At 44.7% G+C, this 16,417-nt stretch overlaps 1 protein-coding gene and 1 long non-coding RNA gene across 2 annotated transcripts; both read left to right on the forward strand.

Moving 5' to 3' along the window:
- Positions 1–1,675: 1,675 nt before the first annotated feature.
- On the forward strand, positions 1,676–7,280 carry LOC121599801. The gene is made up of 5 exons (XM_041927873.1): positions 1,676–1,762; positions 1,843–1,926; positions 2,001–2,618; positions 2,682–3,081; positions 6,083–7,280. The coding sequence occupies exons 2-5, from the start codon at positions 1,914–1,916 to the stop codon at positions 7,170–7,172; spliced, it is 2,121 nt and encodes a 706-aa protein (XP_041783807.1). The 5' UTR covers positions 1,676–1,762; positions 1,843–1,913; the 3' UTR covers positions 7,173–7,280.
- A 6,372-nt stretch (positions 7,281–13,652) lies between these two features.
- On the forward strand, positions 13,653–15,578 carry LOC121599413. The gene is made up of 3 exons (XR_006005672.1): positions 13,653–13,862; positions 13,975–15,161; positions 15,235–15,578. It is a non-coding gene; the product is annotated as an uncharacterized LOC121599413 (long non-coding RNA).
- The last annotated feature ends 839 nt before the right edge of the window (positions 15,579–16,417 follow it).

A 16,417-nucleotide genomic window follows, 5' to 3' on the forward strand; every position in this document is an offset into this window, starting at 1 on the left:
TGAGTGGACAGCTTTGTTGTTTTTTTTTATTATTCGCGCGATGTCAAACGGTTTAGGGTGGCGGGTTGAATGATGGATCGTTACAGTTCCGCACCCAATGAACAATCAGGAATCAGGATATCGAGCAAACAGACAATTTGGTGAGAATGAAAATACTCGAGATAAACGAGATTGCTGTCCTTTATTTGCATTGTGTCAACTTTTCATCAATTCAAGCAGCTTCAAGCACCTCATGCGCTACACATTACAGTCTGTGGTATTGCAATAATATTTAGATTGCACATCACTACATGGAACGATAGTTCCATATCGGATGACACCAACCGTTCCACGGATGACAGCGGTGCTGTCAACAGAGTGACCAGAAATACCGATTTATCTGTATTCCTACCGATTTTTGATATGCCTACCGATTCACAGATGAGCCCCCTAAAACTACCGATTTTTCATTTATCCTACCGAAAATCACAGATTTTTTCGTAATACTGACCAAAAAGTCATATTACCATTTCCCAAATAACTTAATGTATTAAACTCTATATGGAAATCACTAGCAACCAGAACCAGAACTTCAACAGAGACAACTAAGGCCCGTGTCTGCACCAAAGTGGGTAGAAAGGAGGTGTCGTCATGTAGAACAATTGGGCATCGAGGCTTTAGAAAAAAGCACAAAACCAGGATCGACGGCAGTTGTCAAATGCGACGAATGTTGCTGGTATTTGGATATGATAAATGAATTGTTTTCGTTTGATAAACATTTGTTTAGCACTAAAAAAATGTATTTTGCATCCACACTCCATAAATCGGCATTTTACATGTTATAATGCAGCTGCTGCCTGTAAACAAATATCGACGGCTGTTGTCAAACTGAATCTCAAAATGGCAACATGCCAAACGCTAAGAAGACACCTCCTCTATATTCCACCTTGGTCTGCACTTCATGAACTCGAACGCGCTGATAAAATTTTATATGCAATTTGACAGATAATGTAACCCGGTGCTCTAGCAGCAATAGAACACGACATCGAACATGAAAAATGTATAGGACTTCCCAAGCGCCACAGATTAAGCTTAACCCAAGTGCCACAAATCCACTAAACGACCACTAAACGGCTTCTAAACGACTCAAGTTCTCTACCTAAACGGAATATAGAAAGACATCGTTTAGCAGACGGCAAACGACTCATTCATTCTAAAAATAGCAAAAAAGCTGGTGGCGCTCTCTGTTGGTGGGATACCCCAACCAGTTGAGCTTCATCGCTTGGAGGAGAGCAATCTCATTTCCTCTGTACTGTTGTATGGTTTCGCATTGAAGTTATGCATCGCTAGAACTAGAACGGCGATACGATTGTTTAAATACTAAACTCCAACGGAAACCACCAGCACTGAAATAAGTGAAATTAGAAATGTGAACAAGTGAGGATATTGCTTTTAAAATTCATTTTTCAACTGAAAACTTACCTTTTTTCTGGTGTTGGGTTTATAAAGCTCGTGATCCATACGTCAGCTTTTGTCTTTCGGAGCAAGCTAATTTTTAACATTCAGAACTAACAACAACAGATAAATGGTACCACATCCACCAATGATTCCAAACCGTGGCCTAATATCCGCCAAATTTGTTGTTTGGGGGCTAGCTTTGTGAGCGGCTGTCAAAGTGAGAGCCCGTCAGCTGTCAGCGAGAATGTCAACAACCGACACTCACCGCAAAACAAAAAGCAACGAGCGTGGGTTTTGTTTCCAATTGTAAATAAACTATTTTTATGTAAGTTTCATCGAGTTTAATGGTTTGGCAAGGGATTTATAGTCGTTTGCCACCGTGTGACCGTTTCCGTTTGATTCTAGATTAAAAACGTGCAAAGCACAGCGTCATCAAAGTTTGACTGCGGCCGCGAAGCCGGGCGGGTACGACGACGATGAGTGGTGCAGGTATGTACAAAGAAATGGCTATAACGCCCCGTTTGCATGCATGCATTAACGCGGTATTGTAATCTTTCCACCAGCGGAAGTAAAGCAACCGGCACCACCCGTGCCGGATATGAGCCAGCCGGCGGCCCAGCCACTGGAACCGACCAAACCGCCGGACATTGATCCGGAAACGACGGCATCGGCAGCGAACGCGGTGGAACAGTGGCGCAACTATCAGAACGCGTACAGCGCGTACCAGCAGCAGTGTGCCGCGTACCAGAACTACATTCAGCAGACGCAGTACGCGCAGACGGTCGAGCAGCAGCAGATGATTTACAGCCAGTATCTGGAGCAACATCGGCACTATCAGTATCACCTGCAGCAGTACGAGCAGTACAAGGCGGGCAATGGTGTTGTTGGTAGCGGCGGTGGTGGTGGTGGTGGTGGTGGTGTGATCGGGTATCCCAGTGCTCCCGGCTGGCAGACAATGGATCCGATGCAGGGCGCGCTTGCCGGCAGTGCCAGCATGATGCCGGCCGAGTTTCAGCAACCGATCAAACCAACGGGTCCGGGTGGCGCTGGGGCACCGGCGAACGGCACTCTTTCCGGGAGATCAAAGGGTGGCCCGAATATGAGACGTGGCCGAGATTCGAGGGCGAAAGCGAAACCAAACGAGAAGAAGAATGAACTGCACACGAAAACCATCATATATTGTAAGACGATACACATCCTTTGGATCGCTTCAGTGTTTCCACTGATCTCGTTTCTGTTTTTAGTGAACCCGGACGACGAACAGCTGCTGCCAACGGAGCTGAAGCAACTGTTCGGCGAGTTTCACTGCAATCTCTGCCGCACGCGCATGAACTCGCACATCTCCGCCAACATCCACTACCAGTCGAAGGCGCACGAGAAGAAGATTAACCAGTGGCTGAAGGAGTACTGTGCGGAAACGGGCACGCCGGTACCGGTCCGGCAGCGGCCACCGCTCGAGCTGGCCGCCGACACGAACGCGATCGGCAAGTCGGTGTTTCACTGCGAGGCGTGCGATCTGGTGCTGACGTCGGTGCAGCACGCGAACCAGCACTACACCGGCAAGCGGCACGCGATGGTGGTCAACGGGAAGAAGCTCCCGTCCGGCACCGGGCACTACAATGCGGAGGGCAAATGGATCCGAACGTAAGTAGTGCTCTCGCCATGGGTTGATGCAAGGGTATGCAGAGGAGCAGGGTGGAATGACACAAAAATGCGAATTGGGAGGTGACACTGGTACAGTCTGTTCCACGTGTTGAGTGTGTATTGTGATTCCGAGTTGGATGGTAATTGTTCCACTATTGATTTGAAAGGATCATCCTTAGGATGAGGATGAGGATGATGTTTCAGTGATCAGGAAGATGGCTTGAAAGGTGAGCTATTACTAGACCACCAATAGATAGATCGTCGAAGATTACATCTTGATTGATTCTTTTTCAAGTGCAATTAGCTTAATTTAATAGGAATTGGACTCTATCGCATCCTTTTTGGACAAATCTAATAGGAATTCCAAGGAGCCTGTCTAACAAGGGTGCCATAGATTCCAATTTCCATGATTTGAAGTTCACTTCCCATAGGAAAGAGCCAAAGAAGTGTCGCACAACTTTGAGAACCCCCTTGAAAACCCTGTAGAAAGAGCTTTTCCTTTACCTTTAGCTGGTGTAGAAAAACTATTTGAAACATACATCAATATTGCCAATTGATGTTAAATTTGTCCCGATTAGACAAACAGAACCGAAGATAAGCTAAGGCCAATTATTAGACTCAATGGTTTTGGATTGAATCCTTATAGCAAGGATCATTATTTTTGCCCACAGATGATCGTTGTCTTAAGGATTCTGTACTAAACCATCTGGTTTAATCACTTATGCTCATTGCAACGCTGTTGCCACACTTATTGCATAATGTTAGGCGTTTTGTCTTCAAAATCATTTCTGATGGGATCAAGACGCCTAAATTTATGCAATGGTTTTAGCAAATCAAGTCTAATGCATGTCTTTTCAGTGGCAATAAATTACCAACAATATCCCCAATTATGGATACACACTCACGCCAGAACAGATCGTCAGCGAATCGTGCGAGCAAGGTTCTACGTTTTCATTTCCAACATTTCCCCACTTCGAAACGAAATGGAAATAGAATCAATACCACATCCGTCCCCTTCCGCACAAGGATCATCTCTGCATGCTTCGTCTTATTTTCCCTTCTCAATCGTACCTCTTGTTGTTTCGTGCTCTTGGTTCTGTTCCGTTCCTGTCCCAATTTCTGAACACCTTCCCTCTCATCTGCGAAATTAGCGTTGAGTTTTAGTTTAGTTAGTTTTGCTCTCACGGTACCGTGTCTTCTGCTGCTACACGATTAGCAGAATTGGGAGCACAAGGAAAAGAACAAAGCTATTTAGCCCCACCGCGCTTCACAAGCACACGAAAAGCGCTCGTACGGTGTGAAGCGAAAAGGAAACGGAGGCAGTGTGAATGTGTGTTTGTATTAGTGTAGAGTGTGCCATCTTCCGTTTTCCGATGTGCTGGGGCCACCCGACGGTGGGCGTAGGGGATCCTATTCGATGCAGATTTTGTCGCGTAACGTGCGCTGTGCGCGGCAAACGATCATACCGAATGGAATAGGATCGTAGTGTTGAGGGAACCGCGTTGATCGGAAAACGAAAGCGCTGGCGCCACGTCACGTGGACAATGGAGGAACCACAGTGCTAGTGGAGGGAACTCGGAATCGGACCTATCCGATTCCGATACCGTGTTTGGAATCAATTTCGGAGCCGATTCCGTTGCTGGAATCGATTCCAATTCCGAAGCCGATATCAGAGTTGGTTCCGGAGCCTATCCCGGAGTCGACTCCGAATCCGGAATCGGTCTCGGTACCGGAGTCAGAATTGGCTCCAGAAACAGTATCGGTTTTGGAATCGGAATCGGCCAGGGAATCGCAATTTGCTCCGGAAACGGAATCAGAATTGACATCCAGAATCGGAATTAGCTTCAAAATGAGCATTAGTTCTTGAATTAAAATAAGAAGTTTCAGAGGCGAAATCAATCCGAGAATGTCCATGAGAATGTATTGTTTACACGTTAATTTAGATTTTTTGTAGTGGTAGGTTTCATGAATCTTTCGCTGCGATTCATTCGTATGAATCTTCCGTGATGAGACTGATTCGAATCTCGAGTCGAATCTTCAAAGATTCATGATTCAAGATTCATGAATCTTCAAAGAATTACGAATCTCTAATGATACACGAATCTTCAAAGATTCACGAATCTCTAATGATTCACGAATCTTCATAGATTCATGAATCTTAAAAAATTCATGAATCTCTAAATATTCATGTATCTCCAAGGCTGCATAGGTCGATTAAAATTCATATATCTCCAGGGATTCATTAATCTTTAGAGATGTATCATTTCCAAAACATTGAAATTAATATATGAGATTTTTGAATGATTCTTCAAAAGCCTATTCTTATGGAGATGATGAAACCGACGGTGCCGATTTCAATTCCGGACCCAATTCCGATTCCAAAACCGATTCTGATTCCGGAGCCAATTCCAGAGCTGATTCCGGAGCCGATTCCGATTCCAGAATCGATTCCGGAAACTGATTAAGGACTTACTATCCGGAATCGATTCCAGAATACTTCGGAGCTAGTCGATTCCGACGAAAACTTCATTTTTTGCACGTTGTACAGAGCGGGTGGTGGTGGTGGTCCAAGTCTCAACTCCAGTCCAGGCCGTGTGCGTTTGTGGTAGAGGACACACAACGTAGATGACCTTCATTCCGCCATGTGTGTGGTGTGTCTTCATTTCAGCGCTCCCGGGGACATCGTCGCTGTGGATATTGAACTTCCAACGTGCCATGCAGCAGCGGCCACTGTGTCCTGCGTCTCTCTAGCCAACCGCCGTGCACGTTGCACGTGAAGGTATATCTTGTAGTTAACATTAGCGCAGGCAGCTGGTGCAGTTTAAGGTGGAACCTCTCCACGCACCTATCATTTTACAGCAAAACTTAAGAAGTCTATGAAGCAATACGATACATCTGGTATATACGATTTTGTTTTGAAATTTGTTTACCAAAACTACAAAAATGCAAAAAAATATTTCACTAATTGTGATTTCTCCGTCCTGTTCCTTCCGACTTGTAGCACAAACATAGTGACCGAGGTGACGCCCTCTGGCCAAACGGTCGCCCCGACAACGCCGGTCGCTAAGAAACGCTCCTTTCAAGCGACCCAGAACGGAGCCAACGGAACGACCGGGGCAAAGAATCTTCGTCTGGAGCCACCGCCGCAACCTCCGGTACAATTGATGGGCCCAGCGCTGGGCCCTGAGGCTCCGAATGCAACGAATGGGGTGGCTGCTGTTCCACCGCTCCAGCAACTAGCCAACGTTCCGCCGGTCACGGCACTGGTAACCGCAACCCCTGTTCAAACAGCGCCACAACCAATCGTAACGATTAACGTGGAGAGTGACGAAGAGGTGGTGGCAGCGGATGGTAGCAAACAGTCAGTACAACCAGCCACCGCGCAACCCACTACCCTACCGTCCAAAGGTGGTCCGGAAAGCGGCACCACGCTCGAGCAGGAGCTTCGCAAAAAGGAAGGGCTTGACTGTGTGGACGATACCGGCACGTTCTGCCTGATCTGCGAAACGTCCGTCACGTCGCGGTCCGAGATGCTGATGCATCTCAAAGGCGCCAAGCATCTGAAGAAGGCCCGCTCGATGGGTGTGATCGTGCGCACCACCCCGTTCAATGCGTCCGATACGATACTGCGCAGCTTGTCGGTGCCGCCGCGCCAAACCGACTGGTCGCTGTACCGGATGCCGTCCGGGAAGTTTTACTGCAAAACGTGCAATCTGATCGTGGCGGACGAGAAGCTGTTCGGTCAGCACTGGTACGGGAAGAAGCACAAGCTAAAGCAGCGGCAGGAACAGCAGGCCGAGAAGCAGCAGCAGCAGCAGCAGTTGGGCGGTGGTACTGCTGGCATGCCAAGCATGCTGCTACCGGGCGCTGCATCGATGGCCATGGAAAGTTCGTTCGTGTCGGACGATCATGACGTCATGACGATGCCGGTGGGCAGTGTGACGAATCTGGCCAATCCGGACGGGGTGGTGCAGATTGCACCCGCCAGCGACGACGGGCCGGGTGCACAGAAAGCACTGCCGAAGAAGGGTCGAAGGCCGTACTTTAAGCGGGGACGGTTCGGCAAACAGCGGCCAGCCTTTCCGCAGTAAGTGTGCATGTGAGTGAGCAATAGAGTGATGAACGATGTAGGAGATCGTTTTATTTCTTGTGTCTATGGAGTGTTGAGATTGAATTCAATAAACTCTCGTAATTGTACCATAAAATGATAAGTAGTGAGTGGGAGACAGTTTACATAGTTTGATGACACAATGAATGGAAAGGAGCAATGCGTGTAATTGATTCTTCTACCAATTCTACCAAATAGACGTAGCGTCCCACGTGGACATGTCGGCCTATACAGACTTTCGAGACTTAATTCATTACTGCGCAGCCATTGAGCGCAAAGTCAATCCTTGCTACGGGGGGACGGTCCATTATAGGATTGAACTGACGAGTTCAAACGAGTTGACGACTGTACCACGGGGCCGCCCCTGGTCATGAGAATATCATGAGTTTATTTTCTACATTATTGATGTGTGCTTTGGAGCATTGAAAAGCCTGATCTTGAGAGCGAAATGAAATGCGTTCTCATAAGCACATTGCTCCGGACGACTTCTAATGACTCCGTCCGACTCAAATTCTGGTCGACTCCGGCTGACTCCAGGAGGACTTCGACTCCAAACTATTCCAGGAGACTCCAAACGACTCCGATCCAAGTCCGGCTTTTGATAGTCTGATTCTGACTCCCGCAAAATCCGAACCACTAGTTCCACCCGGAGTCGGAGTCATCCGGAGTCGTCCGGAGTCTTTCGGAGTTGTCCGAAGTCGTCATGAGTCGTCCGGAGTCGTCTGGAGTCGTCTGGTGTCGTTCGGAGTCTTCCGGAATCATTTGGTTTCGGAGTCGTTCGGAGTCGTCCGAAGACGTCCGAAGTCGTCCGGAGTTGAAATCTGGACGAATCCGGACAATTCCGGACAATTTCGGACGGCTTCGAATTTCAACGATTTCGGACGACACCGGGCGATTCCGGACGATTCCTAACAACTCTGGATAATATTGGGCGGACCTACCTTCCGAAATTATCAGAGTCAAATCCGAGTCGAATCCTGATTTGTTGTTCCAACTTTACCCTTCACTACATGTAGAACGTAGACCAGATCATTCACAAACAGAAAACTATCCCTGGGTAAACTAGATAAAGCGATTATTGGGTGGGATGGCTGTGCTCGAATTCTACGACACAGGTTCCATCTACTAACTAGAACTGCCAGCATAGCAGCTTGCCTTCCATCCCCGGTTTAGCGAGCTTTGCTGGTAATATGTAGTGGTAAAAGGCTGTCCAAGGTAAAGAGAAGTGAACTAGACAAGATCGGTGACAGTGACGTTTGTTTAGGGACGAACCGGTGTTGCTGGTAGCTGATGTAGTAATTAGAAGAAGCAGTTAGTTTTCGAAAACCCTTGGAATGATGTAAGATCTATTCCAAATTGCCGGGAAGACACCAAGATGAAGCGAGTTGTTGAAATGGTTTGTGAGGACGTGTATTCACAGTATCGGTTTGGGATAAGAGTGGGAATACCAGCTGCTCCTGGTTTACCGGTAGGTTTGAACGTTTTTAAGCTCAAGCTCATATGCCACACTTAACACACTGTGGAATTCTCCTAGCCGATTTGGTGATTCATCCTTTTGTCTTTCGATTCACTCTGAGTAATTCGCCACGTAGAGTGAGGTGATCATTAGCACTATCGGATCATAATTAGCTTGCAGACGAAGTTGACGCTACACCTTGACGCACACGAATCAACAGTGACCCAAAATGGGAATAGATTCTTTCACCAATAACTTATGATATTGATAGGCAATATATAATACTCTTACTCTTCTCACCAAGAGAGGAATGTAATGTGGACTGAAAGTAGTATTATCATAACACATGATCATGCAACAATCATTTGATGCACAATGTGAATCCCAAAGCGAATTCCAAAACTTGAAAAAGTTCCAAACCAGCTTCAAATAATCACTCAAAAATAGATCAAACCACTTGGGAAAACACTCAGTACAGAAATCAACGAACAGCACGCGTTAAAAGAAGCTATTTACTATGGCTGCAAAGTGCATTCGGCGAACGCTTTTGAAGAAGCCCACTCTGGAATGCAAGTGCATGGCCATTAACAACTTCTCCCTCATCCCTTTGAATGGTTGGGTGGAAAATTCATTACAGTGCTTGCAAAAAAAACTAGAACCTCTTTGATTGCCCCTCGGTTGCGCCATGAACCGAAAAGGGTAACACTTTCCGTTTGAAATCCATTTGCTTTTAAAGTGCATTGTAAAGCGAACGCGCGTCAGTTGCCGTTTGTAAAATGTAATGTAACGCGGGAATGGGCCGCAAAACACAAAAAAAAAAAACACGAGAAGGTGGAACACTTTTTTCCAGTTCTTGAATGAGCGGGCACGTAAAAACTTTGCACTGCTGTTTAACAAACACACACACATACATGGGTTTAAGTATATATGTTGGGATAAAAGTGAAGTGTAAAGTGTGGAGCATTTTTGCACGAACCGGCCAGCTCTCTGTGGGTGAAGTTTTGATATCATACGTTTTGATGATTTTTATTTTTTGTTGTTCCCACCCAACATCCTTTTGACACAAAAGGCATGCATGCAGTGCAGTGCATGGCGGGGAAAGGGGGCTTGGGATGAAAAGCTTCAATCTGGAACAAGCGTGCTGGCTTGTTTCCGCAGGTTTATTGCCGTGTCATTACCAACGGAAGCAAATGTGGTTGCATTGCCGTGACCTGGTGAGACGCATGTGCGACGGTATTTGGCGTACGGGGCATAAAAGCTAAAAGTAGCTTTTTACACCGTATTCCGTGTGTAGCGCGAAGCCGTTGAGCATTGGGTGGTTTTAGTGAGATATCACGCCATTTTACTATTAAAGAAGGGAATGCTTCGTAGATGAACGCTTTGAACGTTGCTGGTATGCTTTTCAGTCGGCCATTTCGATAGTTGTTTGACAGTGCAATTCGAAAGCTCGTGTTTGTATTGGGGAGTGGAAGCTCCGAAGTACAATAAGCTCATGGCGTACTTAATTACGAAATACCTAACCTTTTTTTTGTGGAGAAACGAATCAATTCATAATCACAAATTGAACAGCGTTAAGGCAACCGAAGATCATACTTCTATTTCTGAAGTGTGCGTTCTGAATGGTGTGCATTGGGTAATTTTAGTATTTTTAGTGATTATTAATTTTAATGTTTTTTATTACCGGTTTTCCAACCAAACATTTGGTGTTTTATGTATACCACAAGCTATTATATTACATCTCACAACTATTTGCACTAATCTTATATCTAATACTCATAAAAATGAAAGGTTATGATGCTCCACACAAAAATGAGAAAATGAAAAGTTAGCAATCAAAACGGCATTTCTTCGAGTATACAATACTCTACATTTTGATTGTAGTTTTGAGATATATCATACTTGACTACTGAAACGTGCCTAAAGGTGCAAACAGGTGCAAGAAAGTAGAAATGAAACTTCATGGTTTTGGAATCTCTCAATTTGTATATATAGCATTTCCTATTATATTTCATACGGGTGATTGTCGTTTTAGATATTCTCCTTTAATCTATCACAAAATGATCGTAAAAAGTATGTATGTAATGCTGAAATACACTGTAAGGGTTTAATTCCACTGGAAATTATGTTTATCGGTTAAAGAATTGGGTTTTAATTGACCTTCGATGTATCAGATATTAGATTACAAATAAATTAGACTTTTTTGCTGTAATTATTACAATATACTACCGGAAATTAATGCTTTTCCTGATAAATTCTATAGAAAGTCAGCTCCTCGGTCTACTAACTCTACCCTCTAAAATCCTCTACCTCGAAAAAGATGTGTAAAATCTTCGATTTTGATCATTTGAACCGCACATTCTATCGTATAGAATCTTACAACAAATCCCCCCTCAGGTACACTGTTCTTCAGGGACTTTTCGGTTCCCCAGAATCTATAAAACCAGACAGACCAATCGTTACGATTGCAATGGTTAGCGAGTTCACCACCCAAAGCTCACGTGTCCAAAGTAATCGCGTAACATAAGCTCCGGTCTAAAGCAGAACCGGAACGAACATTGCTTTAGATGGCCATAAAAAGAGACATAAAACACGCGAACATACATTATGACCGGAAGTTCGGTTTGGTCGACCATCTCGCTTTTCGGGTTTCAAGACCAGCAAGAAGCGCTCTGTGTGTGTTCTTTATTTTTAAGGGCATTAAACATAGCACAGAACATCGTTTGAGGAAGCGTTAAATTTAAATTAAAGAATAGCAAGATTCTAGACGATGAAGCAACTTGGATTCACTTCCAGATGCATTGCGGGTAAAGGGAGAGTGTGAGGCGTACGAGATCGAGATGGGATTAGAGCTTTTGCTGCTTGTTCTTGGCTGTAATGCGCCAAGTGTAACCCTCCAAGGCAATGGGGCTCGATGGCTGGTGAGTGATAAGTACATTCGGAACAGCTTCGTTGCATGTCCCGGTTGGGTTCAATTTGGGCAAAGTGCTTCCTGCTGGCGCTGGGTGTTCTCCTTCATCTATTATAGTTTTTTTGCGGGAGCTTTTGCGCTTGGCAAACTAATGTATTGAGCATGGTGTGATAAAACACGCTGAAAGTAAGTGTATGTAGGGCACTGGAATAAAAATGGTATTTGGAACATTTAGATAGCACAGCGATTTTAAACCCTCAATATCTCAACAGTCCCTTACAATTACCGTCCCTGAGCATTCAAACTGCCAAAGCTAATTGATCAAACATCTCGATCACGCCCGACATTGATTATTGCCCGTATAAGGTGATGAAGTTTTCTTCCCTGCCGTCTCGGATGGAAGATTTGCTGAATCAAGGTTTTTGTCGCCAGGCCCCGATGATGATTGGTGACTCAGCCGGGCTGACTAATTGACGACTCACCAACCTCGGCGCATGCACACCGTACCACCCGGCCCCGGTGCCTGCCGGTGTAGATCCGGTGGTTTCTTCATCGTGTGCAATTCCAATATCCCGCCGGCGGGAGCACCGGCAATGGCTTAAGAGAGGCCGCCCGGACGAGGATGCATTAGGCGTCCCTGGCTGAGGAATAACATGCGATGAGTTGTACCCTTTGTCTTCGAGCCTGCCCTGGGACGCACTTTTACCTTTCGATAAATGCAGCTTAATTGCAACCGCAGCGTTGCGCCGTTCAATGACATCTAAGTTTGGGAACCGTTTGGGGAGCAGTTTGGCACCCCACAACAAACCGTTTATCACTGACTGCGTAATTAGATGCAATTTGAAATTCCTGCGAACTCGTTCGAATGCTTGTTCGTCATGCTCTACCATTGATCGGAGTAAAACGAGTTGCAATATGATGATTGAATCTACACAAGCGCACGCGCGCGCTCGCACACCCTAGAAGTGGGTGTGTCTAGCATACGTGTAGCATACTAGATACGATCGCTGAGAGTGAGCGGAGGGAGGCTCGTAATGCATCATCCAATCGGAGAAGATTAGTATGCAATCGCTGCGCGTGAGTTGCGCGTGGCGGTTGAATCATACTGCGCATAAAATAGAGATCAGCTGTGCTGAGTGACGCCGGAGTTCCCTTGGCCTGTGCGACTACGTGCAGCGCCCGCTAGTGAGACCTTCGGGTGCGAGTGCAAACGAACCGTGAGTCAAAGGCGGAACCAGGCAAGGGCAAGGTGGGGAATTTCGGTCACTTCCGATTTTCCCACGCCATTAATGTCCGGTGTGACATATCAAGCCGGTTATGATAACGAGGTTCGGGTGACGTCGACAGGGAAATGGGTTTCGGAAGTATGTATCCAACCGGAATGGACTGTACGATCACGATCGCACTAGAATGTGAATATCAAACTAATATATCAGATGTTCTTCTTCTCCAAGATCTCGAACGGGTTTCAGAAGTGTGCATCCAACCGGGATGGATTGTATGATCACGATCGTTCTCAAATTCCCAAAGCAATACCCAATGTTATTCTTCTCCAAGATCTCGAACCTCCCAGCTGTGTTAGCACATGCCTGATGACCCAAAACATGACCCTCCTCACCACAACAAAGATCTTCGGCTAATCAAGCTAACCAAGCTGGCAAAGTTATCAGTTGCTGGAACCGGTTCGTCGATGTGGGTCACATCACCATCATCATCATCGTCATCATCAACGGCGAAGGCTCGTACTTTTATTCCACTCTGATCGTGATGACTAGTCTGACTCACCATCCCAACGTAGTCACTGCCGTTGTTGTCGTTCCCTCCTGCTCTGCTGATCTCTCGATCTCTCTTTCGCTTTGGTTTTATCTCCCACTTTGCATGCGTTTGAGTGTTGTTTTTGGGAAAGGGATTTCTGGTGACGACTACCCCCCCCCTCCACCCCCCCCCACACCCCTGGGGCAGCTCAGGACAGGTTGCTGCAACAAACGATGTGATGATGCGTGGATTATCCGGCAATAATTGCGCGCGAAGTTGAGTTGTTATGCATCGTGTACGACTCGGGTGCCGTAGCCGAAGTCACACGCTGTCTAGTAGATAACGCTGGCCTGACGCATATACAACTCCTTGACGTGACGCACAGCTGCACAGTACCTCACTGGCTCTACGATAGATCTCTTCATCTGCTTTTGTGACGCTGAGACGCTTAAGCAACCCGTGACGGTGTAACCAAAACCGGAAAAAATGGGAAAAGTCGAGCAAAAGCCTAGGAAAGGATGTTTCGCACAGTGTATGGAGCCGATCCTATGCAGGTTAGTAGATGTGCCAGTGTAGAGCGAAAGTGCTACAAGTCTGTTGGAAGAGAAACATCAGCTAATTGTGAAATTCTGTTTTTTTTTTTTGGCTTTGTTTCATAATATCCAGCTGTTACGGCTGCATGGCACGGCTGCTGACCAACGTGTTCCTGTGCGTGCTGACGTGCTTTCTGGTGTACGTTGGCTTTCTACACTTTCTGCGCGGCAAGGATGCGGGCGAAGCGTTCAAGAACGCGTTCCGAGATTTCGTCGGCCTCTTCTGGAGCAGTTCGTGATGTGGTCGGTTTGGTCAGTGATTGCGAACCATTAAAGTGATAAGTGTGAACGCGTAACAGGTTACGTAACCGGTCGTGTAGTGCGTAAGAAAGTGCCCTCATCGCGCAGTAGTGGCGATTTCGATTTTGTGTTAAGTGTAGTAATGAAAATGAAGAGCACCGAGAAGAGGAAAAGATTGCAATGGAACGTCAACTCAGTGAATAATCCAGTATGGGACTACTCTATTCTACCAAAGCAGTATCTTTAGAAAACCAAATGTCTCACTTTACACAATCTTTTAATGGACGTGACGGCGAGTAGTGCAGTGTTTCTTATTTTTAAGCCAAATCAACGCAAACTCTCCTCTCTGCGCAAATTGCTACCGAATCATAGTGAATCAGTTACGGAGTTTCCACTGAGTGGGAAAAGTGACGAAAATACTGCACTGTGCCCAAGATTTTAGGTGTGACATTCCTAAACACTGACCGGCGCGGTAATGAACGATGAACGACGACGGCGTGTAGCAGCAAAGCAGAGGGAACCACAATCTAGTGAATTATACCCAAAAATGATGCTCAAATCAATGTATATCTATGCATAATCTTGATATGCCGTGTGATTAGCTCTTATATGTACTTAAGTGTTTGAAGCAGAATGTCTAAATTATTGTACACACAGACAAATACGATAAGCCCCTTGAATAAAATCCACCCTCGAACGAAACGAAACGGTGGATTGAGTGTTTTGTGTGATTCAAATTTACATAATGCGATAAGAGATAGTTAATTCGAAAGAAAGGTAGTGAGTGTGCCGCTTATGTTTACCTCTTTGCGTGGATTAATCATATACATGTACTGGTAAATATTGGGATTGAATTTCGATCGTTTTCGTTTCCAAATTAAGCTATTGAAGCTTGAACTACATGCTCGTCAGTACTGTATCGGCTCGCAACGTTACTACACAGCATTTCTTCCAAAAAGCAAAAATGTCTGAATTCTTGCCGGGATGTTACTGCCAGTGTCTGGATCCGTTGTATTGCGGGTTAGTTGGAGCAGCTTAGTTCGATGGAAGTGAAGTGAAATATTAATCTGTCTTTGGTGCTTCTTATTTTCAGATGCTCATACCGTACGCAAATTTTCATTAACAGGGTTCTTAGTTTCATATTTTTCCTACTGGTGGTGTACTACTTATATCTGTTGGTGGACGGATACGGTCCTGCTGACGCGTTCGTGGAGGTTTTCGATGGAATTGGTGACTTTTTCAGATACATTTTCCGCGGAACGAAAAAACTGTGGCCGTTTTAAGCGTTTGCTGCGAGTCGGTGCATTGCGTAAAGAAGCGATACCAAGCTGAGGAAGATAAATCGCAACATAAAGAAGCTATGGGGCAAGGGCTTGGAGTGAATCCATTTTTGGGCGCACAGCAAATGTCACAATAAATCACATTTAGATTAGATTATATTGTTGTTGTAGTGACATTTTTTAAATGTTTCATTCATTTATAAAATCCAGATCATCTTTTCCGTACTTCAAACAGCTTAAGTATAAGGTGCAGTAAGTATCCGGTTCGAAGGACCAAACACTTGAATGGCTTTAGATTTTAAATAGTGCTGATTTTGGACCAGAAAATATATACATTTTAAAATTTATTTTTAATTTTTTCGTTAAGGAGGGATTTGACAAACATTTTGAAATTACAGTTAAATATTCAAGTAATCATATAGGCTAACTTTATTCGATTATTAGTCCAGGTTGTTATTCCTTGCTTCGATGGAAAGCGTTCGGATGTTAATAGAACCACTTCGCTTTGTCGAAAATGATTTTTAGTATCATACATTTTTTTATATTAACAATCATAGTAATTTTTTATAGTTTTTTTATATGTTTCGAATAAGTTATAAGTAATTTGCATGTGTGTAATAAATACTTAACTAATATGTACAAAACACTGGAATATAGTTGAGAAAAAGAATGGGGAATAGAAGCATTGAAAATGAAGTAAAATAAAATTTGCTTGCTTAACACTAATTGAAGGCAAATTGGCAGCTAAAAATCATCTTAAAATTAAATAAACAAGACATCACAAAGCATACATTATTTAAAAAAACGAAAAAAGACTTGATAATATAATTTAATTTAGTTTATTTTAATAGAAACAGAGAGAGGATAATTTTGGAATTTTAAGCAATTAAAGAAGAAATTAGAGCTAGGGATTGCCCTAAACGATACTTACGATAGATTGAAGTCTATAGAAAATACTAAACAAAACATAAACTAATATCTTTGGTTTTATACATC

The sequence above is a fragment of the Anopheles merus genome, chromosome 3L, assembly GCF_017562075.2.
Source record: "Anopheles merus strain MAF chromosome 3L, AmerM5.1, whole genome shotgun sequence".
NCBI lineage: Eukaryota > Metazoa > Arthropoda > Insecta > Diptera > Culicidae > Anopheles > Anopheles merus.